The sequence below is a fragment of the Trachypithecus francoisi genome, unplaced genomic scaffold (genome assembly GCF_009764315.1).
Source record: "Trachypithecus francoisi isolate TF-2019V2 unplaced genomic scaffold, Tfra_2.0 Lachesis_group15, whole genome shotgun sequence".
NCBI lineage: Eukaryota > Metazoa > Chordata > Mammalia > Primates > Cercopithecidae > Trachypithecus > Trachypithecus francoisi.
The window spans coordinates 89,340,700-89,368,372 of NW_022681460.1; the positions used below are offsets into that span (position 1 = coordinate 89,340,700).

Genomic DNA, 27,673 nt, shown 5'->3' on the forward strand with positions numbered 1-27,673 from the left:
TTCTTTCTTTCTCATAAAGCTGGTAGTTGTTTATAATCATTGTTAACTCAAAGTTAATGGGCAGTTGTAGCTACTGGATCTTGTTTTTAGTTTCCAGAGACTGAGTGTCTCTGAGGCTGGAACCCTCACCTAGGGGTGCACAGTGGCACCCTTGATGTCAGGGAATTGTTAGGCTGCAGATTCAAGGAACCTGGTTAAGTTCTTTGAACACTGTATTAGCTAGTTTAAACAAAACCAAATCTCACAAGATGGACAAGCAATTTTTAGAATTACTGAAAACAACCTGCGGATTAAAGATTACTAGAGACAACATTAATGAAGTGAAAACACAAGCTACAAAGCAGGAGAAGCTATTTGCAAAATAGATAAGGGATACCAAAAAGAATTTGTATTCAGAATATATAAAGAAATGTTATCAGTCAATATAAAAATACAAATAGCACAGTAGATAAAGTGGGCAAAAACTCAAATAGTTACTTCACAAAGTAGGCATTTCACAGTAAGTACTTCCAATGAGCAATATAACATTGAAAAGTTATTTAATCTCACCAGTCATCTGGGAAATGCAAATCAAACCAGTGAGGAGATAACACGAACACCAGCAAATCCACTAGAATGGTTAAATAGATTGAGAGTACCAAGTCTTAGCAAGAATATGGAGAAACTGCTACTTCACATACCCATGTAGAGAGTATATTAGTCTGGGAAACTGTCTGCAGGCTGTACTAAAACTGTCATGTGACCCAGCACTGACCTGTCTACAGCAACATATTCATTTGTGCTCCCAATAGAAATGTGTGACATGTGCACAACAAGACATGAACAGGAATATTCACAACAGCATTATTTGTAACAACTAATACTTGGAAATTACTCAAATATTCTTCAGTAGTAGAGGAAGCAAATGCATTTTGGTTTATCCATACAATGGAATGATGCTATGAATCTAAAGAAGGAAGCCAGATACCAAAGAATATGTCATATGATTCAAAGCATATAAAGTTCCCAAACAGGGGAGAAAATTAAACTACGATACTAGGTGTCAGGATAAGGATTAGCTTTGGGGGAAAAGCACTGGAAATGTGACTAGGTTGAGGCATGAAATAGCTGCTGGGATTATTAATATTCTATTTCCAGATCTGTGTAATGGTTACATGGAACATTCAATTTATAGCAAGTTATTGAGCTGTGTCCTTATTATTTGTGCATTTCATGAAAGTATTATATACTATTGTAAATAAAATATTGTACTTATGAGCAAAAGAGAATCATTTAAAAAAACCTGACAGTTTTCACACTTCTAGTATTAGGAGGTATAAAAAGCAGATGAACAAACCGTATCCATCAAGATGTAAGCCAAAAATTTGAAATCATAAAAATGATTGAAATGAGCATTTATAAACACTCATAGTGACAAAAAACTTCACTGTTATGTGATATTAGCCACTGGGAAAATGAAACCATAATGATTAACAATATACTTTTTAAAACTCAGAAAACAAGTATTGGAAGATACTTGCCTATAGTTTTTCAGCACTGTATAAAATTATGGTATACTCAACCCAATACTGCATAACATTTAAGATTCACCAAAATTAATATTAACTCTTACGAGTTTAAAGAAAAAAAAAATAGCTAGGCGAGGTGGCTCACGCTTGTAATCCCAGCACTTTAGGAGGCCGAGGCGGGCGAATCATGAGGTCAGGAGATTGAGACCCTCCTGGCTAACAGGGTGAAGCTTCATCTCTACTAAAAAAAAAAAAAAAAAAAAATACAAAAAATTAGCCGGGCATGGTGACATGCACCTGTAATTCCAGCTAGTTGGGAACCTGAGGCAGGAGAATCTCTTGAACCTGGGAGGCGGAGGTTGTAGTGAGCCAAGATCGTGCCACTGCACTCCAGCCTGGGTGACAGAGCGAGACTCCATCTCAAAAAAAATAAAAGAAAAAGAAAAAAGAAAAAAAAGTACCAATAAAGAAAAAGCTACATATTATGGAAGTACATTGGTTCTTCCTAAATATGGCGAAAATCACATACAGAAACAATATGGTGATGAATTAGAACTTTTTTTTTTTTTTTCTGAAAATGCCCTTGACAAATGCTTAGGAAAAAAATGCTGAAGATTTCAATATGCTAATACACGTAACAGTTTAGAATAATGCCTGACACTTAGCACAAAATCAATGTTAGCTGTTATTATAGTTTGTATGAACAAATGACTCAGTTAAGGGAGATTTTTCTATAAGTTGCATGAGAATTCTGGTTTTTTTCCCTGACATATCTGTTTATTATATTTACGTGATTGTGTTTCAATGATGAAATACACAAAGAAATATTTCTTATGCATTGGAGAATCCATTATTCTATCCCTTAATGACTTCTTTAGTGAAAGCATTTCTTTATGGATAAGTTGAGTAAGTACAACCACTGATACAGTAGCTGCATTGCCCAGAATTTTTGAAGTGTTTATGAAAAAGCCTGGAGAAATAAATTCAAATATGAAATCCCCGGTGTCATTAGAGACATGTTATTGCAGCAAAGAAATTATAACCAGAGGTTTACCAAATTCTGCTGGATGTACTAAATATGTTTAATTTATAGAAGCAAAGGTTTAAAAATATGTAGAACCCTCATGATATTCTGTGAGAAGGGGAATGACTATGGCATTATTTTGCATCATCTAAAAACTTGCCAATAATCTCATGAAAGAACACTTTTTACAAAATTAAGGACATATTAGTTTTATTTTACAGAATGGTGAGCATTCAAATTTGCCTACCTCATCCAGTGTAAGTACCAGGAACACACACGTACACACTTGAGCTGGCCCTTTAGTTAAAAGATAAAAATGTAACTTTAATAAAAGAATCATTCTATGGAGAATATTTTGAAAATTGATTGTTTTGGAATATTTTTGATGTTATATGCTGTCACTGCTGAAAACAATGTGCAACCTGTAAAGCCTGTCATATTGTAAACCTTAAAAACATGGAAGGAAATTTTCTAATCTTTGATAAAATCTTCCAAAGAATTGCAGTGGATTTTAAACTCAATAATAAAAATATTAAATGATTAAATATATTATGTCAAATCTTCCTTTCTTCCTTCCTTCCTTCCTTCCTTCCTTCCTTCCTTCCTTCCTTCCTCCCTCCCTCCCTCCCTTCCTCCCTCCCTTCCTCTTCTTCCTCTTCATCTCTTTCTTTTTTCTTTCTTTCTTTGTTTCGTTCGTTCTTTCTTTCTTTCTCTTTCTTCTCTCCCTCCCTCCCTCCCTTTCTTCTTTCCTTTCTTTTGTTTTCTTTCTTTCCTTTCCTTTTTTCTTTTCTTTTCTCTCTTTCTCTCTTTTCTTTTCCTTTTTCTTTCCTATAGAGACAGGGTCTCTCTCTGTTGCCTAGACCTGGAGTGCAGTGGCACAATCATAGCTCACTATAGCCTTGACCTCCTGGACTAAAGCCATCCTCCGGCCTCAGCTTCCTGAGTAGCTGGGACTGCAGACACCCACCACCACTCCTGGCTTTTTATTTATTTATTAGAAATAGGTCCTCACTATATTGCTCAGGCTTGTGTCAAACTCCTGGCCTGAAGTGATTCTCCTGTCTCAACCTCCCAAAATGCAGGGATTACAGACATAAGCCACCATGCTCAGCCAGTTTATGGTTTAAAAATAATTTGACATCAAGGTGGATAAAACTTTATTAGCCATTTTCAACACATATTTGCACAATTGGTAGATAATTTTGAAACATATTCATCATGACTTAGAGTGATTAACAATATACTTTTCCTGCTGGATCCACATGGCTTTGTGGCACTTCATTTTCAGTGGTGATAGCCATGAAAACTAAGTACACAAATGAACTTAATTATAAAGCAAACAATTGAATTGCTGTATCATAAAGTGTTAAATCAAAATTTAAAAAAGTATTAAAACCATTCCATTGTTTTCTCAATATATTATTAATACATGAAATAAAATTTTGCCTTAAATATTTTTTAAAAATTTCCATTAAACAAAATATTTTATTTCAATTTTACCTCTCTGAAATTTCTACTTTGAGTTTGTTTTATAATACACATACTATATTAGTACAGCAAATGTATACAACTACATATGTTAAATACATGTGTATCACTTTATGTTTATATACATGTATCATATTTATGTTTTACACTTAAAATTTTTATTAATAACATGCAATCAGAATGGTTTAGAGATCACTAATTTAGAAGTTGTTAGGGAAGAGAAAAAGTAGTAAAGAGATGAGTGCATAAGGATCCCGGAGATGAAATACTGGAGACTGAGGGGAAAATGTCTTTAAAAAACGGTGAGTTGGTTAACAGAGTTATATGCAGTAGAAAACTTAGGAACCACAAGGTCTGAAAAAGCACTTTGGGATGTATGACTTATGACTAGAAAGTGGTTGGTGAAAGTATTGTTGGTCAAGTCGTAGGAACAGAAACCAGATTCTATTCTGTAAATACCCAGATAAGTGAGTGAGAGGGAACAAAAGGAGCAGTAAGCGGATTGCTCTTGTTAAAGCTTGGCAGAAAAATGAATGATGCAATGGAAGAGGAGAGTCAGAAAATATGAGAGGTTGGAAGAATGATTGATTAAGTATGTCATGGGAAGAGGGGAAGTGAAAGGGTCATATTCCAAGGGGAAGGCATGCACATGGAAAAAGGACTGGACATTTTGTGAGTCTGTAAGAAACAGAAGAAATCAAGTGTTGTTTCTAAGGAAAGAGAAGGAGAGCTGTGGGCATTGATTTCAGATGGCCACCATATCAACGAATTAAGTGACTGAGTAACATTCTAAAATGAGGAATGCTGAATTTCCATTGTGAACTTTGATAAAAGAGAAAAAGCCTTGAAATATCTTCCATAGAACTCTTGAAAGGAAGGGAAGCAGAGATCCTCCAAAAAACTGAGCAACACTGAGGACCCACATATCACCAGGTAACATGAATGCATGTCAGAAACAAATAGAAAATTTCAAGTTTTTTTTTCTTTTAAACCAGCAATGAGCTTGCTACCTTTGGGTATGAGTGCGAGAGAGAGAGAGAGAGAGAAAGAGAGAGAGAGAGAGAGAGAGAGAGAGAAGAAGTTGGCAAAGGGGGTAGAATGGAAATTGAGGATGTGATATCTGATAATCACAGTAAGAAAGTTTTTAATATGAAGGTTTTAAAGCCCCTTGGGTAGGGAAACAGTGAGGCAAGGAAGAAGTCAATAGGTAAAAATAAATGAAAGAGTGATAGGGGGTTCAAGTGTATTTGAAGATACAAATGTAATCAAAGGAAAAAATATTTTCAGTTCAGATCTTTGCTCAAATATAATGAAAGCTCTTCTCATTCAAATCTTTGCTCAAACATCAAACTATCTAAAATTGCAACCTTGTTGCCCTACTCTACATTGTCTCTCCACTTCTCTGTTTCATTTTTTCCCATTGAACTCATTCTGTATATCTTCCTGATGTAGTTGTTATTGGCTCTTCCTCCCTGCCACCTCACCCCAAATCCCAACTCACCGACACAGGATGTAAACACAAGGAGGGCAGGGAATTCTTTGCCTCTTCTTTCTTAGTACTATATCCCCAATACGTTTGCATAGTTGTTGCTCATTATATGCTTGCTGAATGAATGAATGATCATACAACAATGGAAAGGGAATGAATTGGTATAAATTAACTAAATCTTTATCTTTTATGTTAATATTTGAAAGTTAGTAATTTAAGCTGATAAGTCACAATGTGTAAAGTAAATGTTACAGATGTAGACGCCAGCAAAACTAAAAAGCAGAAATAGTAAGAAAGAAGTTGCTCTGAGGGATTGGAAATGTTGGGATAGGAGGCTTTTGCTTTCCCTTCTAAGTCTTCTGCACTGTTTGATTGATTACAACGTGAATGTGTTGCTTTGATGAAAAATAAAGCTAAAACAATGCCAGAAAAAAGAAAGTAAGACCAAGAGGGAAGAGCAGTGTTAGTAGCAGCAAGTGAGAGCACAGAGGAGAGTGTTAGAATCCAAGATCGTGAGGATGGAGAAATTCTGATGAACAATGAGGTCCATGTTCTGACTGTACTTACAAGAGTCTAAAAAAGACTAAAAGGAAGTTCAACAGTGGTGCAAACATTAAGATCTGTTGATGTCATGTTTGGAGAGGAAGAGCAAAGAGGAGAACATGAGCTAGAGGCCATTCTGAGCAAAATGGAGAAGGATCCTGAAGATGAAGGGCCATGCCTGGAATCTATAGAAATTTCAAAAAGGTTTTGGGTGGGGGTGCCAGACAATGCCTTAAAAGGGGAATCAGAAATAGGGCTTGTGAATTAGAGGAGGTCGGAAGAGCAGCCTTTATAGGAAGAGATTTCAAAGAAATGTTACCAGGCTTAAGCTGAGCTGAGGAAATAGAAAGCAGGCTCAAGGACCACATCCTATGCAGGGCACCTATTCACAACAGCACACATTTTGTATTTTAGCAACACTTTGGTAGCAAGAATGCCATTCAATAGTTTATATACAGTAATTTGAAGGCGTGAAGAAATAGTGAGATGAGTCATACTCATCAAAATCATTTCTAGCTCAAATAATAATGCAGCAATGTTTTAAATCAGATTGCCAGGACGTATACCTTTTAAAGACTCATGTGAAAACCTGCATTTTAATACCCAGAAGGCTAAGATGATTTCAAAGGTAATTTTTAAGAAATGAATTGAGAATAATTTTCCTAGATACAGACAGACCTATTATAAAGTATACCACAGTTTCCATCTGCCATCTGCAGCAACTGTCACCCTGCTGGACACTGTTCAAATGCTATTCATATGTCCACTAATTCAAAACTAATTTCACCAAAATCTCATCTAACAAAAAATGTGTCACATTGTTGATTCTACTGTAATTTCTGTTTTCATAATTTAAAATAAGATTAATTTTCCTGCCCTTTGGCCACAGATTACTCTCACAGACTCTAAGAGTTATGATTTCCCGTTAAAATAGGAGCTTTGAAAGTTATGACAATAATCATGCAAATTAATTACTTCCAAATTTTCAGGAAGACAAAATAAGGAAGAAGATTTATCGCTACACAAAGAGCTGCTCCAGTGTGCATTACATCAGCATTTTGAGTAAGCCAACTTTGGCATTTTGAAGAGGAGGGACTTGCCACAGAGTCTCTAAAATAGCAAATTCTTTTGCATGATTGTCCAATATCTGGAGTGACAAGGCTAACATCTTTGAGGGTAGAAGGAATTTTTGTTTATCTCCTTAAGAATAATAATTGTACAGATTAGCTGCCTATTCAGATCTCATTTTAAAGTAAGAAGTGTTGGCTAAGCCTTGCTTCAAATCTTCATTTCATCTTTGGCTAAATTCACAGAATGTTAGAGTAGCAAGAAGCACATTGATTTGAGCTTGATGGAAGTATGTGAAGAGGTTCTCCACCTAAGTATTGTAGATGAAAATACTTTAACTCATTTCAATCAAAGTATGTGATTATATTGAGTTCTTCCCGCATCCATGAACTAGGATTTGGTTTTTTCCAAGAGGGTGATTAAATCAACATAAATCAAGATGGTGGGACTTCTAGATGTCAAATTACCTAGATCCCAGTTTTCATCAGGGAAAACAGAGGACGATGCAAGTGAAATCTATATCTGAAATATGAGTACTGTTAATCTCTTACTTTAATGCTTGATATAGTCTTGAAACATATCTTGAAAGTGAAGTATAAAATAATCTTAATAGTAATGAAGAACTTCTTTCCCAGAGGACACAGTAAGATATTTGATATATGATATGTGAGACGATTTCTAATCAGTTACAGCAAGGGTGGTTTTTCTTGGGTCTGGTCCCAGCCAGTCCAAGAAGAAGAGGTCTTTGTAGGATTCAGATGGGGTGCTGTCTTCTCTTATTAGAGCAACTAGGGAAATAGATTCAGGCATCTTTCTTTTCCGTAGGCTTACTGTCTGTCCTCCAACCCAAGGAAAGGTCAGGGTAGATACCAGCTCTATCACATGTCTGACTTTCTGGAGGTACTTGGAATAAGCACAGAAGGAAGAGTCTGTTCTTCTTGTTAACCACTACTGGGCCCAAGGATGTCTTAGCGTCAAGCCACATGCAAACACCTGTGACTGCTGGTGAAGTTCCTGACCAACTGCCAGCCCAGACCTAGCCAGCAAGGTCACATTTGAATAAGAAGGTGTGAATGGTCCAGGGAGGAGGAGCACTAGCCAAGGAGGGTAAGTGATGCCAGCAAGGAATCTCACCTGGGAAGGTCACAGCCTAAAGCTCCAGGAGGAGCAGAAAAGGGGAAATGAGCTTCTGATGAGCTGATGAACCAAAGCCTGACAAACACAGGCTTGAGCAAACCCTCTGTAAACAACATAAGGCTGCAAGGGACAGGAAAGGGTCAAAAGATAGCATGTCTTTGGGATAGGGTTGAACAGGCTCAGAAGGATCTCTCTGAGTTGGTGTAAAGAAGACATTCTGTGCAGAAAGGGCAATTTGAGTATATATGAATCATAGTAGGAAACCTCAGAATATTGCCCAAAAGAGATGCCTGTCTATCTGGATGGTCAGTTTCAGATTATTTTTCAGTTTATATTCTTGCTTTTTAAAAAAATATTTACCTCTATTATATTATGGACCTTTATAATACACAATGAGAAATTAATTAGTTTTATATAAAACACTTATTTATCTTCTAAATTATTTATGGTGATTCAACTATGTAATAAACAGAAGAGAACACACACAGAGACACACACACATACACAGTAGGAGACAGATTACATACAGAATGCTTTTTTAGAATGATAATTTGCATATCCCTAGCAAACCTGTATTCTCTTTTATTTATGTATAGTCTCTGAATTATTGCCATTGTTCTTATTTTAAGTAGAATTTAATTCTCTGGAAGAAAGTTAGTTAATGAGAGATTTATTCTCAAATATCACTTGAAATTTGTTCACTTAAATGTACTTTCTGAAGTGAAAAAGTACAGGCAGTGGAAAGTAGCAGTGTTTATATAAGCAGAGAGGGAGGTTGCTTTTTATAGTCAGCAGAGGATTGATTTTTTTACAAAGTAAAAAGTAAAGTACTTTATCTAGGATACTTCATGTTGCTTTAAATATGAGTGATGTATAGTCCCTGGTTAAGACAGGTCCTTTGTAGCTCTCTAAGGAAAAACATGCCCATTTGCCCTTGGGGAGAAGGGGCACAAATAAACACAATCATGAACTAGGAATCTCAATAAATTGAAAAAGTATGATTTTACTCAACAGCATGGCCTTAGTTATGAGGTGAAAGATTTGAAGAGCTCTTTCCATTTTTTTTTTCATGAACATCTTGGTTAACTTTTTGGTAACATTTATTTGTTCCTTTCTTTGTGAGACAAATAGTCAGTACCTTATAATTGCATCATTACCTTTAGCAGGAACATTAAAAACAACATGCAAACTACAAGCCAAGAAATACATAAAAATGATTTAATAGTCATTTCAAATTAGCAGACAGGATAGTAATGATTCATTTCTAATAACAAGTTAAATGGAAATTACATAGAATAAACAGAACCTTATTTTTGAAGTACAACTACAGCGTGATCACAGAGGCCTGATGCATGGCAGTTCACATTTATCTGTGTTCCTCTCCATTCTTTGCAGACATTTTAATTTTCTCATTTTCCTCTGGACCCAACCTTCAGGTTGAAGACTTGACATCACAGAAGCAGGACCTGACAGAGGGTTTTATTTCTCCAGTTGTTGTCAGACCACATTCTCACACCTAGGGTAATAGAGGCCGCTGTGTTTACATACTTAGTTCTCAATTCTCACTTTCTCTAACATAACAATTCTCAGATTTATAACTTCCGTAGATGGTTGACCAATGTAATTTGATTCAGAGCTTTATGGGATACCGTATAAATATAGTTCTGCATGATTTCAGTAATGAGTTTATTTAAAAGCACAGGATTTGGAATATGTGTTTTTTATAGATAAAACAAGGTAAAATGTAATTGCATTTTATCTACCAATATATAATGATAAGCAGTACTGTTAGGAGTGATGATATACACAAACTTGCTTATGCATGGGAGTGTGGCTATACAGTGGCTATTGATAACTGGCTAAAGAAAAAGTCATAAAAATTAAGTCATGTTTTATTCATGAATTTGCCTATTTATTTAATGTGTAGTTTTTTAATGCCTACTATATTTAAAACCCTGAGATAAGAGCTCGGGACAGTGAACAGGGTATGCATAGTTTTTACTTCCAGGGAGTTTTATTTTAGCCAGGGAGATAGACATTAAACATGAAAACAGCTATTATTTGATTGTAATTATAAAAATTGCATTACAGTAGAAGTACAAGGTGCACAAAGACTAGAAAATAGGGCACTGGCTAAGGTTTATACAGTGAGTGATACTTGCAGGAACCCAAGCCTTCGTAATATTAAGGGGGAAATTTTACTAAGAATGTCCTAGGCAAACAGAATAGCCAAGCCTTCAGACAGGAAGGAAGTGTGATGAGATTGTGGACCTGAAAGGATGTTAGAATTAGAGTCCAGAGTGCTTACTAAGGCATACAAGCTTCTGCCTCTCTACACCTCATCTCATTTCATAAATCTCTACCTCCCCACTGGAGTCATAAACGTACAGGTGGTAGATCAAGCCACATGATTGCTGAAATTATCTAGGAATGGTAATAAGAAAACTGGGAGAATAACAGAACCTTGAGACCTCTTGACACTCAATGTTTGGTTAAAGAAGGATACTCCAGCAAAGGAGACTAAGAATAAGCACTCAGAGTGGTAGGAGGAACATCAGAAGCCAAAAGAAGGAGGTGACCAGACATGTCAGATGCTGCTGAGAGGTGAAACAAGTTGAAGTCTGGCCGGTTATTGGCCAGATTGAAGTTTCTGAACAGAAATGGATGCTGGGCAGAGAAGAAAGGAAAAAGAGCAAGGGGGTGATGGATATAGAGAAAGTAAAGGGATTAGTGGATCTCAGATCCCAGTGAAGTCCACAAATAGCCTTGGCAGAAATTGTGGAAAAAGCAGTCTTGGAGAAGGCAATTTGGCTGGAGTGGAGGGAATAAACGAGGATAGGAGAAGAAGTGAAAGAGGAACACACTTAATATTGGAGGTGGAAACATTTCAGCTGATGATAGACTTCAAATGTGATCTTGGGACTGAAAGCATGAGTTAGAAAAAATGAGAAGTTCATTTGTAATAAGGAGATCCAGGGATGAATAAGATAGAATGTTTATGTAGATGTGGATATTGTCCAAGATCATGGTGATGCTGAGGCTACATCAGATGCTGGACAACAGTCCAGGTGCCAAAGACTTCTTTTGAAAGATGCATAGAGATTAGTAGATAGATGATACCAACAAGAAGAGAGATGGCGCATAGCTAGACGACAGGAATATCAAAGCAGCAGGCACATTTGCAAGGAGGTAAGGTGCAATGGACAACACTCAGGGAAGGGGATCCTCCACTTAAGGGTAACGGGGATGAGGAAGAATAAGCAGCCGGTATCATTCACAGAAGAAGTGGTGTCTTCAAAGGAGAATGAGATTTTAGTCAGGGTAAGAAGGTAGAGACAATGTTCAGAAAAGGAGTTGAATATGTAGTGAAGTTTGCAAACCATGAAGCAAAGTTATCAAGGCATGGTGGAAGAATTTGAGAGATAAGAAAGGGGTGAGGGAAGAGACAATTGAGGGTTAGTGGAGGGCAGTTGCGTAATTAAGAATGAAACACTGTAGGAATTTTATTGTAGCAGAAAAGAGATGCCAGGATATAATGTGCAGACCCAGGGAACTAGATGGAGGGGCTAAGTAAACAAGGAAGAGGAGTGTGGCAGGGTCAATAACTTAAGAGACACCTACCTCCCTTTACGTTAGGATCTAGGAACAGCAGCTTGGCTATAATATGTAATGTAAAAGAGAAGTTGGAAAATCTGACAGGGCTTACTTAAGAAGAGACTCCACTGTGGGAACTGTTTCTTGGAAAATGAGGCTCTTAATTACTGAAATACTAATATGTTTATAAAATGTCCAGTCTGCCAGAGGTTTGCACCAGGAAGCACAGGACCTTTACAATTCAGAACCTATTCTGATCAAGGGGTTATTTTCTCTCTCAGACTTTCACAAAAATCCTTTCATGAGTAAATAAGCTCAGCATTTCTTTTATTTTCAGTCTGGAATATATTAGAATATACGTAACTTGCATGAATTCTTAACTTTCCCTCAATGTTTTAATATTTTCAATTGAATTTGGTATGAACAAACATGAAGCTTATTCCTTCTTTAATCTATTGCATCGCTCAGTTTTGAGAAACTATGATTTAATATTCATGTCATAACTTGAAATAATAATATACTTTTCAAAGGTGTCTAATTCAGAATCAGGAAAGTAGTTGGATACTGAAATCTGCTTCTTTCCAAAAACTACGTGATAATAGAGGCCTGACAATAAATTTTAAAAATTACAGTGATGGACTTATGTTTTTGTGGGCTGTGGAGGAGCTAAAAATAAACAAGCGGGGTGGTTTAGTTCTAGTCAATACCAACATCCAAACTGATCTTGTGAGCCGTCTTTTATAGTATCGCTAGGATCCCTTCCTTTGCCATTAGAAAAGCAATTTGAGAAATATCTGCAAATGACTTACCACACTCTATTTTAATTATCTGCATAAACAATGTAAGAAATTGTGTTTTAATAATTTGGAGTCTGAGAGAATGTCATGTTATGTTTGTATTCTCACACCACATCCATTATCTGGGATACTATAGATAGATGGTGGTTGAATGTACCAGTTGTCTATCAGCATACAGTGCTGCATAACCACCAGAGAAACATAATGGCATACAACCAAAATCACATTCATTTTGCTCACGAAGCCGTGGAATTCAGCTGACTTGCGCTGGTCTCAGATGATCTAGACTGGTTTCACCCAAATGTCTGGGGCTCCTCTTGCTGTTGTTTGCTTCAGCTTGGACAACTGGGGTGACCGAACTCTGTCTATCTCATGTTCAATCTGTGGCCAGCTAGTCTAGGCATCATCTCATGGCATGGTGGAAGTTAAGGAATGAGCAAAAACAATTGTGCAAGCCTCCTTCAAGCCTCTGTGTCAATATCCTGTTGGGCCAGAAGAAGCCACGTTAATAGGCCAAAAGTCAGAATAGGAGGGCACTGCAAAATTCTGTAGAAAGGACATGGATATAGAGAGGAGTGAAGAGTAGGGGCTACCTGGGCATCCAGTCCACTGCATTAAAAATCTCAAGAAATCAGTCATGAAGAACACTGTCCAAGGTTCAGGATTCATATTACAAGGCTCAGCACTGTTCATTTTGTTAACTCAAGTGAATTATTTAATCATTCTAAAGCCTAATTTCCTTATTGGCCTTTCTCAAGCTTTAAGAGTGGCTGATTTTATAAAATCAAGCTTTCAATGAATTTCATGCAATATACGGTCTATAGGAGAAACTTTACAGGAAAGGTGTCCATTATACTATCCTTTAGTGAGTCAACATGGATAGTCTGAATGGCCATAATTGATGAGATAATATTGACTCTAACAATCTTCACGTATTCTGTAATCTTATTCAAATTGATAAACTTCCAGTTTGGACTTGGGTATGAATTAATTAAGTGCTGGAAGTTTAATTTCCAATTGAAGTCTTCACTTTTTGTTCCCATCTGATGATTCTTTTGAAGCATACAGTGTGTCAGTATAATGTCAAATGCTGTGACATCTCTTACATGTGAGATGAGTTATAGGGACCATTGATGCCGTTCTTTAATAATTCATTGTTATGATGAATTATTACTCTGAAATTGACTAGAGGAGCTTTGTCAAATTTGCATAATGCTGATAAAAAAGTCGGTTAATTTATAGTAGATGTTATGATTTGTTTTATATAAAGAGTACGATGATACATAAATGAAATCTGCTTTTGATCATATAATATGAAATTATGTAATATATAATGAAGTGCTGGATTAGTTAACTATAAGAATAAAAACTAAATAAAAATGTTCTAAATGAAAAATATTTTATAAGCTTCACAAGAAGAAAGTGATATACACAAATGGTCTTTGAAGATGGTTTTCTATGCCTAAAATTATTTCTTATTCTACTTACTTAGATTGCTTCAAAAATTGTACACCTCGATTTCCAAAATATATTGATGAACATATAATTTGTAACTTGCTTTGACATCTCAAATGTTCTATTTCAGACATACAGAAATGAATTGCCATGTGATAAATATTTCATATTTCTGCGAAGCATTTATTTTGGACTGATAATTTACTTATGAAATCAGTCACTCTGACCTGTGTCATTTCAGCGTCATCACGTAGACATAACCAAGAAACTTCACCCAAATCAAGCTGGCCTGGATTCGAAAGTACCGGTTGGTAGTCAGAATGATTTGGTGGATGAAGAGAAAGAGAGGAGCAACCGTGGGGCCACGGCAGTAGCAGGTACTGATGTGACTGTAGATCAGTTAAACCACGGTAGTTTGACTGTCCACATGACAAAGGTGCAATGGACAGATTCTTACTGTTATTTTGTTTGGAATATATGACTCAGCCAAAGTGATCACCCTGCTCTGCAGATCACGATGGAAATAAGTTTTATGTGAAGCATGATGTTGAACACTCACAATAATAATAGTCATGTTTATTGTTTTCCATTATTAGATTTTTCACCTCATATATGGTTTTCATGGCCGATTGCTTGTACTTTTTTGATAATAATATTTTGATTTTTTTCTAGAACAATGAAAAAGAAGAATTACTGTCTTGAAAAGAGGTTGAAATAATTGAGATATTTTAAATTTAAAGAAGTGTCAGATAAGTCATTGAATGCAAGCTTGAATTATGATGGTTCAGTTTATAGAGATTGTGATCTGAAATTTTTCATCTCCACTGAGTGCAAAACAAAAGCAAATGGACTTGTGGAGGAGTTGATAGCATTCAATTAAGCTACCCATACTAACTTCCATATGGCGGAAATTTGGGATGAGCTAGCAAGGGAAATAAGAAGTTTGTTTCTTGCCAATATTTTAGACACACCAAACCCCCTCAATTTCTATTACACTTTATCTTTGAAACTTCACATGTATTTCATATGAAAATTGAAACCGTAATTATTCTTAAGCATACGGTTTCCTCCTTTCTCATCCTTATTTGGTTTTGTAGCTAGCACGCTTTCTTCTCCAAGGACATGTAAAAGTCAAAATACTAGATATAAAGTCTCTGAAGTGTTTCTGCTCCAAACGCTGTCTGCACGATCTGGGTTCTTTCATGTAGTTAGCTTACTGGCTTCTGACACTCCTATAAAAATGTCCCAGAGAGCTTTTCTTATTACCTTTTCATTGACTCTCTCCTAGTGAGAAAAATGAAATTTTGTAAAGGGCTTTGAAAACCATGCATATTGCAATTCCTCCATATTTCTAATACTAATCAAGTGTGACTATAAAAGAAACAACCACTGCAGTGAAAATAGCTGCAGCGCATTGAGTCTCAAGCCATTATTAATTCATTGGAACCTGTTTTTTTTTTTTCTTTAAGATTGTGGATTTTAAAAAGTACCAGATAACACAATTCCTGAGATCAAAGTTTTTGTTTCAATCAGAGGGAAACGTTATCTAATCTTCCCTTGTATGTGAATCTTTCTGGGATAGTACAGCAGTAGTCCCAGCTTTGTGCCCTGAGTGAGTAGTACAGCGTATGTTATAGACCAGAGCAGCACCAGCTTTGAACATATTACTTGTAAGTGATGATTTTAGGGACAAAAATGACCTGGAATTAAAGCAGTGGTTCTAGGCAAGTGAGACTCCCTAACTTCATTCAAGAGAGTAAAATGGAATCTCCTTTCCTAGATAAATTTGATTTTAACATCCATTTATTTAGAAATTACCCAGTGTGAACATCTTGGCAATATTTTTATTTGCTTTCCCATTTGTAAATGCAATAATTACAGTCTTTCTTCCTTATGGATTATAATTGTGTGATAATTCTATATATAAAAATACAAAAGTAGAGTAGAGCAAGAATATAATTTTTCAAACTTTATTTTTATCTTATATCATATAGTATATGTTCTTCATTTCCAAAAAAAAAGACTCATTGAAGCCATACTTAACATTTACCATACTTCATATGGATAGTTTATGGAATATGTAGTGGCCTTCTTTGAGTTCAGGATGGGTAGATTAGGCCTTTTCTGAGCTTTCTCCTCTTTCTAATGTTTAGACATAAGTCAGTCATTTCCTAAATTATCTTTGATGAGAGTAACAGTTGCAGAGACTTTGTAGCATATCACAGACTTAAAAAAAAAAAAAAGCCTAATTAAGATGGGGTGCTGCTTTGCTTTTCTAGTGTTGCTCTTTTGGGATACCCAGACCTAATTCTTTCAGTTAAATGGGGTGGAACCTTTTCAAATATGTATCTAATAATTGTACTAAGGAAATTATTTATCTTGGTATTCAATGTCAACAACTAAAATTTTGCTGGGAATGACTGAACACGAATTATGTAATAAGACTCTATTCCAGCTAAGAGTACAGTAAATCCTCACTTAGGAACAGTGCTACCAGCCACTGACATCTTCACTAAGAAATTGATGAAAACATTTCACCAGATTCTAGATGACCTTGTTCTGTGGGTCCTTGATTCACTCTGGTTGCTTGGTAATGCCCATGACTTATTTTAAGAACATTGTTATTAATTCTACATGTTATTTTATCCATAAATTACTAAAATATGTTATCTGAAAGTAGGATGATTAAGTGATAGAATGATAAAGCACAGACCTTTAGAGGCTGAACTGAGATTTCTGAGTTTACATTTTGGTTTCCCCATTAGGTAGCTATGTACCATGAGCAATTCGTTATTTAAGACTATTCCTTTATTTGTAAAATTGAGTTACTAGTAGTGCTATACCATGGGCTTTTTTTTTTTTTGAAGATTATATTAGATCAAATAGGTAAAAGTATAGCACATAGTAAACTACAATGAAGTCAAGCTATAATAATTAACTACTGAATCTTTATGAATTGATTGCTAAGGAAAACGTTGTTTTCCTATGATATGCTCTGTAAATTGCTGGCTGTGGCCACTTGATGTTATGGATCTTTTAGTCTCTGAGTTTCTGTCTGCATTTTTTGCCTTTGAGAACAGTATGCTCTTGGAGATGTAATGGCCTTTGTAATGCTATGAACATTGGAGGGGATGAGAAACCCTCTTTGATAATGTCACTGATTCCTCACAGTAAAAGAAACACTCCAATTGTGTAGAGACATGGATGCCCTGATTCTCCCTAATGGACTCTTTCCCCATCTTATCTCAGCAGCAATAGCCGAGGAGGAGCACAGGACTTCAATGTTTATTCAGCTTAAGGTCTATTTTTAGTAATAACACGTGTTAAGTGGAAATGTTTTCATTGTACTATTTGCTGTATCCAGTTCCCTGGGCTGATTTACATGTGGAAAGTTGGTTGGGAAGTGCTCTCAGGAACAGCACTTGAGGCAGAGTCCCAGAAGCAGATCTGGGCAGAGGGAAAAATTGAATCATGATACAGTCACAACAAAGACCTCAACTGATCCCATAGGGAGCTCTGGAGTTGGCATGATTCTTCAGGGTTGTCCTGAATTAGCGGGTGGGGAACAGACTTTTATACCCCCTGCATCATACAATCATTGGATGCAGCTGTCCCTGAGGAGAGTCTGTGGTTATGGGCAATGTGGCTTTTTTCAGCCAAGGGCACAGCCATTTGGTACAAGAGGATGATTATTCAGTTCTGAGGAGGATCTGATTATTATGTGGGTCACTCATTAATTGCTGCCATTGCTTCCGGTTATCTTCCGGGCTAAACAGGGGGCCATTTTCCTTTTTCCTCCTTATGTCTCTCTAGAAACTCAGATCATTGCCAGGAAGGATGACCTTTTAAATATGCTTATTTGTTTTTGCCCTACATAAACATAAATGTTTTCTAATAAGCAAATGTTACACTCTCCTGATCCTTATTTTCTAATGCGATTTTCTTCCTTTTGTAACTTCGACTGTGGTCTTTGAATTTTCCCTACAACTTTAGACTAAATCTGTGCTACTGTTTGTCCTTCATAAATTAGACCAGTCAGGTAGTAAGACAAACCCTGGGCTAGAAAATGAAACCCAAGCACTCCCAGTTTGAGTCCCCGTTCTACCACAACCTGGATGCATAGCCTTTCAGAAGCCATTGCATTTCTCTGAGCTTGACTTTCTCCATCAAAATAGTGGGTATACCAGATAATCTGTAGGCCCTATCAGTTCTGAAAGCCTGTGATCCTATGGCTTACTCTGAGTTAGAGCATTGAAATTGTTGGACTCAAATGGTCTTATCTTTAAGTGAGACTCACATACAGGTAATTCACCACATCTAAGATCCTACTTAATTTGGGAATTTAAACAGGTCAGAAAAAAACAAACTCTCTGGGAAAGCTCTCCACTTAGGCCAAGGTCGAAGCTACAGAATAAAGAATGATTCTATAGCTTTAGTTTAACCTAAATGCTTAACATAAACTTCAGATCCTATTTGTATCATGGAAAATAAAACATAAGTAGTTTCCTATCAGGACTATTTTGAGGATTAGACAAGTTGGGGGTTCTATATTAAAGACCTTAATTGAAAGACTGATTATATGGGATCAAGAGGTAGGTATTTTAGATCATAAAACATATTGTTGTCTCTTAATTTTAAAGAAGAAACACCTCAATAGTTCAGTTTTATTCTAAGTAGTGTTTTAAGTGCAAAAATCACTTTTATTCCAAAGTCTAGAAAATCTGTTACTTAAAATATTGTATGATTTTCAACCAATGATTTAAAAATCTGTCCCTTCATCTTTATATTTAACATCAATGCAGATTTTTAATAATATAAACAAAATAATGATATTAGTAGAATTTATTTTATATTTCTAGATAAGGCTATTTTAGTTTGGAAATACTGACACCCTAAAGAAAAATGTTATAAGATTGCTCTTCATTTTATAGCAACCTATCTCCCTCTTCTCAGATGATTTAAATGTTTAAGAATGTGCTGCAAGGACAACCCATAGTCATTTCATTCTTTGAACAATTCTGAAATATCATTTCCTATTAGGAAGTTGTGTGAGCACTGACAACCTCGCCCCTCTTCTTCCCTAGAGATTAATTTATTTCCTGCAGTGCTTGCTTTTCATGGAAATCTTACTCGTAAACCTTCACCAATGGGAGAGCTCATCAGCAGAATGCTTATTATAAAACAAAACCGTGTACCATATTGAGAGGGAAAAACAGTTCTCTAGGCAAAGCAATCTTTTTGTTTTCTTTTTACTCTGCTCTGTGCTCCATCTATGGTTGAACAGAAATATTAACCCCTGGGAAAATATTCCACGAGGTGCTGGAGGATGGTAGAAAGTGCAAGTTTTGCAATGAGACAGACCCAAGACTAAGCTCTAATTCAAAGGATGTCACATTTGTTTGTGATTTTGTTTTCTTATCTTTAAAATTAGAATAAAAATACTTATCTTACACGGGATTTCTTGTGTTTTAAAATATCGCTTAATGTGTATGCTAAAAATATATATTCTTGGGATCTATTCTCTAGAGCAGAGTTGGAAAATCATCATGGCCTACGGTTAAAATATTAATAGTTCCCATTGCCTGATTTTTATGGCTGGGGAGCCAGGAATGTTTAATGTTTCATTTTCTTTTTTTTTTTTTTTTGAGATGGAGCCTCGCTCTGCCACCCAGGCTGGAGTACAGTGGCCAGATCTCAGCTCACTGCAAGCTCCACCTCCTGGGTTTACGCCATTCTCCTGCCTCAGCCTCCCCAGTAGCTGGGACTACAGACGCTCGCCACCTCGCCTGGCTAGATTTTTGTATTTTTAGTAGAGACGGGGTTTCACTGTGTTAGCCAGGATGGTCTCGATCTCCTGACCTCGTGATCCGCCCGCCTCGGCCTCCCAAAGTGCTGGGATTACAGACTTGAGCCACCGCGCCCAGCCTAATTTTTCATTTTCAAATGTTAAAGAATATTTAAAAATAATATTTTTGACACGTAAAAATTTTATAAAATTCAAATTTTAATGTCTATGAATAAAGTTGTATTGGAACACATCTACATTTATTTAAACATTGTCTATGACTGCGTTAGTGCTCTATCGGCACGGTCAAGTAATGGTAACAGGTATTTACTGTCTAGCCCTTTAGAGAAAAAGTATGATTCAGGTATACCACGGGGATGAATTTCAATGTATCTCAGGTGAGTCTGCTGTAGGCGTTCTATGGATCACATTTTGAAAAATAATGCACTAGAAGAATTGTGAACAACCTTCACTTCTTCTCACTTATCACACCCACTGTACCAGAAAGTCTGGTTGGCTTTTTCTTCAAACAACATCTAGAATATGCTCATTTCTGTTTTCCATGGCTAATGCTACCAACCAAGTCTAAACTATCTGCTGCTATCAACCACTGTCTCTCATCCGGATTCTTGCACTTGTTTTCTAACTAGTCTCTTTGCTCCTGCACGTGGCCCATAGTGTCCATTCCCAACACAACAGCCAAAGTATAATAATCTTAAGTCAGATTGTGTAACTCCTCCCTCAGTATCTTCCAGTGGCCTCTCTAGTTCTCCTTTCTCACTACTCTGGATATGTTGGCCTCATAGCTGCTTCTCAAAAACCCTAGGAGAGCTCCATCCCCAGGCTGTCACAGACTATTTTATCTAAATGGCATAATCTTTCCCCAGAGATCCATGTGGCTTTCAGATTCACTTCCTTTTGGTCTTTATTCAATGGTTACCTTCTTGGCGATCACCTTATTTTAAAACTATAACCCTCCTCTCTGCACTATCTGCCTCCTTTATACTCTCTAACATGTTTTGCAGTGTCCTTTTTATTTTGGTTATTGGTCACCTACTCCACGTAAGGTCACTACGAAGGCAGGGGTTTTTATCAGTTTTCTCTATCCTCAGGTTATAGGAAAGTGTCTGGCCCATAAGAGGTTCACAGTAAGTATTTCTTGAATACAGAAATGAACCCCAGACTCCTACCTTGTGCTTGACAGATTATGTGTGGATTCTATCAAACATTTTCTGTATTCAAAAACAGTTGCCAGGAGTACAAATAGAAGACTTACCTCTGAAACATGATGCAATACTCAATCACTTCAAATGAGAGGGGAAATAAAGCAGCTATTAACTTGTATTATTTGTTTGTTCAGTCTCAGCCCACAATTTGATTACAAAAGATACTAAGGAAAGGGAAGTTAATTGTGGGTAGAAATGTGAAAACATGAATGAAAATCCAGTTGAAACTGTTCAGAAGAGACTCCAAGAAACCACAATCAAGTTGCATCCTAAAAGAGAAAGATGGTTCATGGCAGGTTTGAGTGTTCACCATCACATTGAGCAATTTCAGGGTACAGCACTCAAAGTTCCTCAAAAGAAAAGTGAAAAGGGAATAGCTTTCCTTCAAACTAACACTTTAGGAAACATCAGGTTTATAAGAGAATGTAAATTACTTTTAAACATACTTCAGCTTGATTCTTCCAAAATATGAGGAAACTGAAATTTTCTTTCACTTTAACCTTCTTATTCCAATAATTACCCATGTAATTTTATGCTTATAACTTTAGTTTGCTTATAACCTTTATATGCCTCGCCCGGCGCAATCTCGGCTCACCGCAAGCTCCACCTGCCGGGTTCACTCCGTTCTCCTGCCTCAGCCTCCTGAGTAGTTGGGATCAAAGGTGCATGCCACCACACCCAGCTAATTTTTGTATTTTTAGTAGAGACGGGGTTTCACAGTGTTAGCCAGGATGGTCTCGATCTCCTGACCTCGTGATCCGCCCGCCTCGGCCTCCCAAAGTGCTGGGATTACAGGCGTGAGCCACCGCGCCCGGCTGATTCAGTTATTATCATGAAAACGTCTTCACTGATAAGGAAATGGAATTCAGAGAGTCCTCAAGACACGCAGCCAGTTAAGTTGTAGACTCAGGAATCAGACCTAGGTCTTCAGATTCCGATTCTCTGTACTACAATTCATTTATTTCATTTTCCTTCATCCCATCCCCCTGCTCCCTAAGAAAAGCAACACTGCAAGGAAGAAATATTGCTGTTACTCCTTTTTATAGATAAAGTCACAAAGATAGTAAATGATAGAAGTGGGAATTAAATCTGGGCATATTGCCTAAAAATCTTGTGTTCTTATATCTAAAATGTATATTCTGCAGTGTGTGGTTTTATTACTGTTTGTCATATAAGAAAGATCTAAAAATTTAAAGGCAGCCATTGAGGACAGTGGATCATGAGGAGAGGGAAGGAAATCTAGGAGAGCATGCAGTCCAGGTTCCCTTCTGCATCAACCCACTGACCACTCCAGCTCCCAGTCCCAGTTAGTACTGATGGGAATGTTGACAGAGGAAAGTAAATTCAGACCATTAGGAGAATTAACATGGTATGTGGAGAAATTCCTCTTCCTTCTCCTTTGACATTACGTTTCTTCTTTCTCAATTAGTCTGTGACCTCCTCAGGAGCCACGAAACTGCATATTTTGTTTCTGTGTTTCACACACATCATGAAAATCACTTAGAGTTGGTGAGATAATTTTAGTCTTTTTACATTTATTGGCATATTCTATCTTTGCAACTATTCCATTCAATGGGCATTATTATCCTCTTTCTCCTTCTCCTTAAAAAAATGAGAAAATGAGACATATAAAGGTTTGGTAAATTACTTTAGGTTATACAGCTAGTGTGACAGAAAAATAATTCAAAGAAGAAAAGAAGAGAGGAAGCAGGAAGAAAAAAAGAAGAGAGGGAAAGTGGGAGAGGGGAAGAAGGGAAGGAAAACAAATGGAAGGAAAGAAGGAAGGAAGGAAGGAAAGGAAGGAAGGAAGGAAGGAAAGAAGGAAGGAAGGGAGAAAAAGAGGGAGGGAGGGAGGGAGGGAGGGAGGAAATTATAGGCTATTGAGTGCTCAGAAGGAAGACCAACAAGGACCAGAGACTTTCTCTACAGGTCCGGGCAACTAGCACTTAACTAACCTCTAGTACAATAGAGGCAGGGGAGGGTCACAGAGATTTCTGGTTTTCTCTTCCTCTTGACCACTTGTAGTGCTTACTTTTAGGTCTTCTTTTAATCACCCATCCATCATGCTCCATAAAGCCGTAGTAAAAAGGAATAAAGTGTCTTACTGGAAGACAGGTACAATTCCTATTCATAGCGTAGCTTGCTTTATTTGAGAGTCTGACATGATTTTGTGTTAATGCCAGGTCTGTGTATATGTTAACTAGGAACTTTAGATAGTACAACTTATGCTGGAAGCCTGTTGATTTTTCTTCAGTCTAACAATTATTAGGCACCCTTTTCCTCCTCTGTAGTTCTTAGAACTCCACTATACTTGCATTCTATTCTGTAGGCATAGTGCCACAGCCAAAGACTGTTGAGTCTGGAAATAGACGTTTTTAGACATAATCAGCTTCATCTTCTTACTAGCTGTGTGATTGCTGGGGAGGTCTCAACTTCACTGAGGTCTCAGTTTTCTACCTTACATTACCCATATGATAGAGCTGTTATAAGGATGAACTGAAAGGCAAAGAAAAGCATTTTGTCCATGGAAAAGCACTTATACATCTAAGCTATTATCTCCTACCTCATCCAAGTATCTACCTTGTTTCTGAAGAGTGAAGAGCTTACTTTTTCTGTTTGTTTGTGTTTTTGTTTGTTTGTTTTGTTTTCGTTTTATTTTGTTGGCTCTTTCTGCTTTGCTTCCAACCATTTCTCAAAAACCATACATGCATGTGAGTGTCAACAGTATTTGAAAGCAGGCAGTTTCCTTTCTGGTTATTTTCAATACATTTTTCTGATAAATGCTTCTTATTTTTTTATTTATAGAAACATTCAAGAATGAAAAACATCAAAAATAACAAGATGTGACAGAAGCCACTTAGGCAACAAACATAAATGTTGGAGGGAAAAAAGAAGCTAGCCTTCTAGCTGAAAAACAAATATTCCCCAATGGACTCCAGAAGAAACTTGACTCATCGCTGCAAAGGAGAGAACAACCTTAAAACTTTTAACAGCTAAAACTTAGAGAAACCTAAGACATAAAATTCGTATAGTCTATTCTGTTGTGTCTAAATCTGTATGTATTGTTCTGTTGTTCTTTAGGACATATTTATTTAACGTGCACATTTTTTTCAGGTTCATATTTCTACCACCAACAACTAAGTAATTGAGAAATAATTTTGTATTTCAGTTTCTGAGTAAAACCAGTCTGAAATAGGATAAAAGCTCATCAAATATTTTCTTTTTTTCCCAGAATTCGTTTTGCCATTTTTTTAGTGCTATCATCATTCCTAACAAGACTAACTTACAGAAAAATAATTATATCTGAGTGATTTAAAATGTCCAGGTTTCTTATCCAAATCCCTTGGAACTGGGATCCCTACCTATCAAGGGTGGAAGAGAGTTTGACTTCACATTCAGTGTATTTACAAAATACACTTTGTAATAAATATGTTTGAATTCCAACAGCCAAAGACATTGAGAGTCATAGGAGTTTTCCATAACCTCTTCTATGACTCAACAACAAGTTCATGACTGAAATTTCACTGGATTTCTGAGAAGATGCCTTTGTATTTTATGTACTATATACCACACAATTCTTTAGATGAATGTTTCTTAGGATTGTAGGAAAAGTATCTAGTTAATCATAATATTTGATGTAAAGAAAAAGGCAATAAAATTGTAATGAGATATAATAAATTTGGCTGACAATAAACCAAAGTGATTCTTAATTAGTGTACATTAGAATGATGCTCTTATAGTTGCATCATCTATAAAAATTATTTTAAGAGCTCTCACATTTTGATAATTTATCTTATTATGTATTAAGTATACAGGAGCAATATTATTTTTCCTCTAACAAAATGAAGAGACAGGCTATCTGGTTAATGTTACACAGGAATTTAATAGTAACGCTTGAACTTCATCCATAGATCATACCCTGTACAAAATCTGTTAGCTAACATCTTATCTCATAATTATTTTATGTTACTTGGAGAAATTTGTTGATTTTGTACCAAAGTGTTTCTGAAGACAATAAATTGTGAGTCAGCTTTTGAACAAAAAAAATTAGAGTTTTTTTCAATGTTTATATTATAATTAAGCTCACTTTACCTTACTTTTTTTCTAAGTGACAATTAATCCTGATTTCTAATGTCCTAAATATTGCTTAGTGATTTGATTGTGGTAATATCATTTCTTATCTACAATGTCTAAACTTTTATGGGATAGTTTTACTTTTATTTATTTTGCCTGTTTGTGCAGATTAGAGCAGAAACTTTTCTAAGCGCCACATTTGGTTATTGAAGGCCACAGCGAATCTTAACCTAACAACCTTGGCAAACTGCACAATAGGTAATTTTAGACTCACATAATTTGTTATTTTTCAGGTAATAGTGAATAATTAATATTTTCATTTGGAATATGAGAACGATTAAATTTGTACTTTTAGTAAGTACCATTCTTTGATTAGAAAATTAAGAGAATGCATATCTTCCTTTGGTCATAAATTATCAAGGACTTTCTAATGGAAATCATATATAACATTTCTAAATATAAGTCCTTTCACATACTGCGTTTCCAGTTGTCTTGATATTGAAAACTGTAATAAACTTCATGCTCACTTATTAGAGATTTGGGAAGGTTGAAAATAAATTTCCTAATTTTTATTTGTATGTGTTCTCTTCTGTGTTTAACTCTAGAATAACTATCTTCCTGTAACGATTAGGTTAAAATAGTCTTTAACTAGAATTGAAATAAATTGTTAACTAAGGAGGGGATTGCTTTTGCTAAAAAAAAAAAAGCCAGGAGGAGAGAGATTTCCTTCCTTCCCTCTCCATCCCCTATGGACTTACAGTGCTGAGCTCAATCATAATGACCAAATTTCAGAACATGGTCAAGTTGCATGGACAGGGGCCAAGACTACGAAGTGTTAATACTGGCTTCTTCCTAATTGAATCAGCCAAGCAGTTTTGGAAAAGGCTGCCAGAAAGGAGTGAGAAATGGAAAGAGGAAAATGTGATTGTTGAGATAGTCTAGCTCAACTCTTATATCTGGGATTTTAATATAAAAACTGTTTGTTTTAAGGTCAGAGTCAACATGTAATGAGACTTTTAGGTGTTTATCCAATGGTTCTTGGTTCAAGTTGCTTCTAAAAGGAAAATAATGTGTAAAACACAGGGGGAAGTCAGAATTAGGATCTAATTATAACCCCAGGAGGCTGGAATACTAAAAATGAAATCCAGTAGAATAAAAGTATTCTTTTGATTTTACCATGAAAATATTTCCACAATTGTAAAACTTCTGACTGCTTCTACTTCTACTGCTGTGGTCCAAACTTCAGTCATCTCTGTTGGATTATTGCAAAAATCCTGTAACAAGTCTTCCCGTTCCTGCCCTTCCTACCTATCAATCTATTCGGATTGTGAGAACCAGAATGATCTCATTAAAATATGTGCTATTATTACACACCACAGTCATGTCCTATCTCATTCAGACTAAAAGCCAAAATTCCTAAAATGATCCCAAAAGGTGTACCCAATCTATTCCCATTCTCTCTCTCTGGACTCTTCCTATTCATTTTGCTCAAGTCATACTGATCTTCCCATTTGATGTGGTTTGGCTGTGTCCCCATCTAAATCTCATCTTGAATTGTAGTTCCCATAATCCCCACATGTCGTGGGAGGGACCCGGTGGAAGGTAATTGAGTCCTGGGGGCAGTTTCCCCCATGTTCTTCTCCTGCTAGTGAGTGAGTGAGTGAGTTCTCATGAGATCTGATGGCTTTTATAAAGGCTTTTTCCACTTTTGCTTGGCACTTCTTACTGCCACCATGTGAAGAAGGTTGTGTTTGCTTTCCCTTCTGCCATGATTATAAATTTCCTGAGGCCTCCCCAGCCATGCTGAACTGTGAGTCAATTAAACCTATTTCCTTTATAAATAACCCAGTCTTGGGTATGTCTTTATTAGCAGTGTGAGAATGGACTAATACACCGTTATTTATCAACCATGCCAGGGCCAGTCCTACCCTGAGGCCTTTGCATTTGCTGTCCTCCCTGCCTGGAACACAGTTTGCTCTCCTCTCCACAGAGGTCACTCCCTTACTTGCTTCAGGCTTTATCCACATATTACCTTCTCAGTGTGGCCTGCTCTGGCCACCCTATCTCAAACTGCAACCAACTCTTATTAGTCTTTCTATCTCCTTCCCTGCCTTAATTTTCTCCATAATAGTTTATTCTATCTAACAAGTTATGTCTCTTACATATCTTGTTTCTTTTCTGTCTCCTTTACACTAGACTATAAACCCCCTGAAGGCAAGATTTCTTATTGGTTTCTACACTACACCCAGGCACTTAGAATAGTATCTGGCATATATCTGGCACTCAGTATATGTTTGCTGAATGAACTGATTAAAGTTAGGAATGTGAGAACTCAGACCAGACTGCCCAGGTCTGAATATTGATTCCCTGTTTACTGGGTTGCCTTGGGTAGGTGTGTGAGCCTCCTTCTGCTTCAGATTCCTACATATACATAAAATAGAACTAAAATAGAATCTACATTGTAGAGTTGTTGTGATACTTTGAT

At 36.5% G+C, this 27,673-nt stretch overlaps 1 protein-coding gene across 2 annotated transcripts in view; it reads left to right on the forward strand.

Moving 5' to 3' along the window:
• Positions 1–25,894, forward strand: part of THEMIS (thymocyte selection associated) — a 203,236-nt gene extending 177,342 nt beyond the window's left edge. Inside the window, exons 5-6 of one of the 2 annotated variants that reach the window (XM_033235523.1) lie at positions 14,345–14,480; positions 23,920–25,894. In XM_033235523.1, coding sequence (XP_033091414.1) covers positions 14,345–14,480; positions 23,920–23,951 — 168 coding nt within the window. In that variant the 3' untranslated portion in view covers positions 23,952–25,894. The remainder of the gene's footprint in view (positions 1–14,344; positions 14,481–23,919) is intronic. The other variant, XM_033235525.1, reaches the window with a different exon arrangement.
• Positions 25,895–27,673: the final 1,779 nt, after the last annotated feature.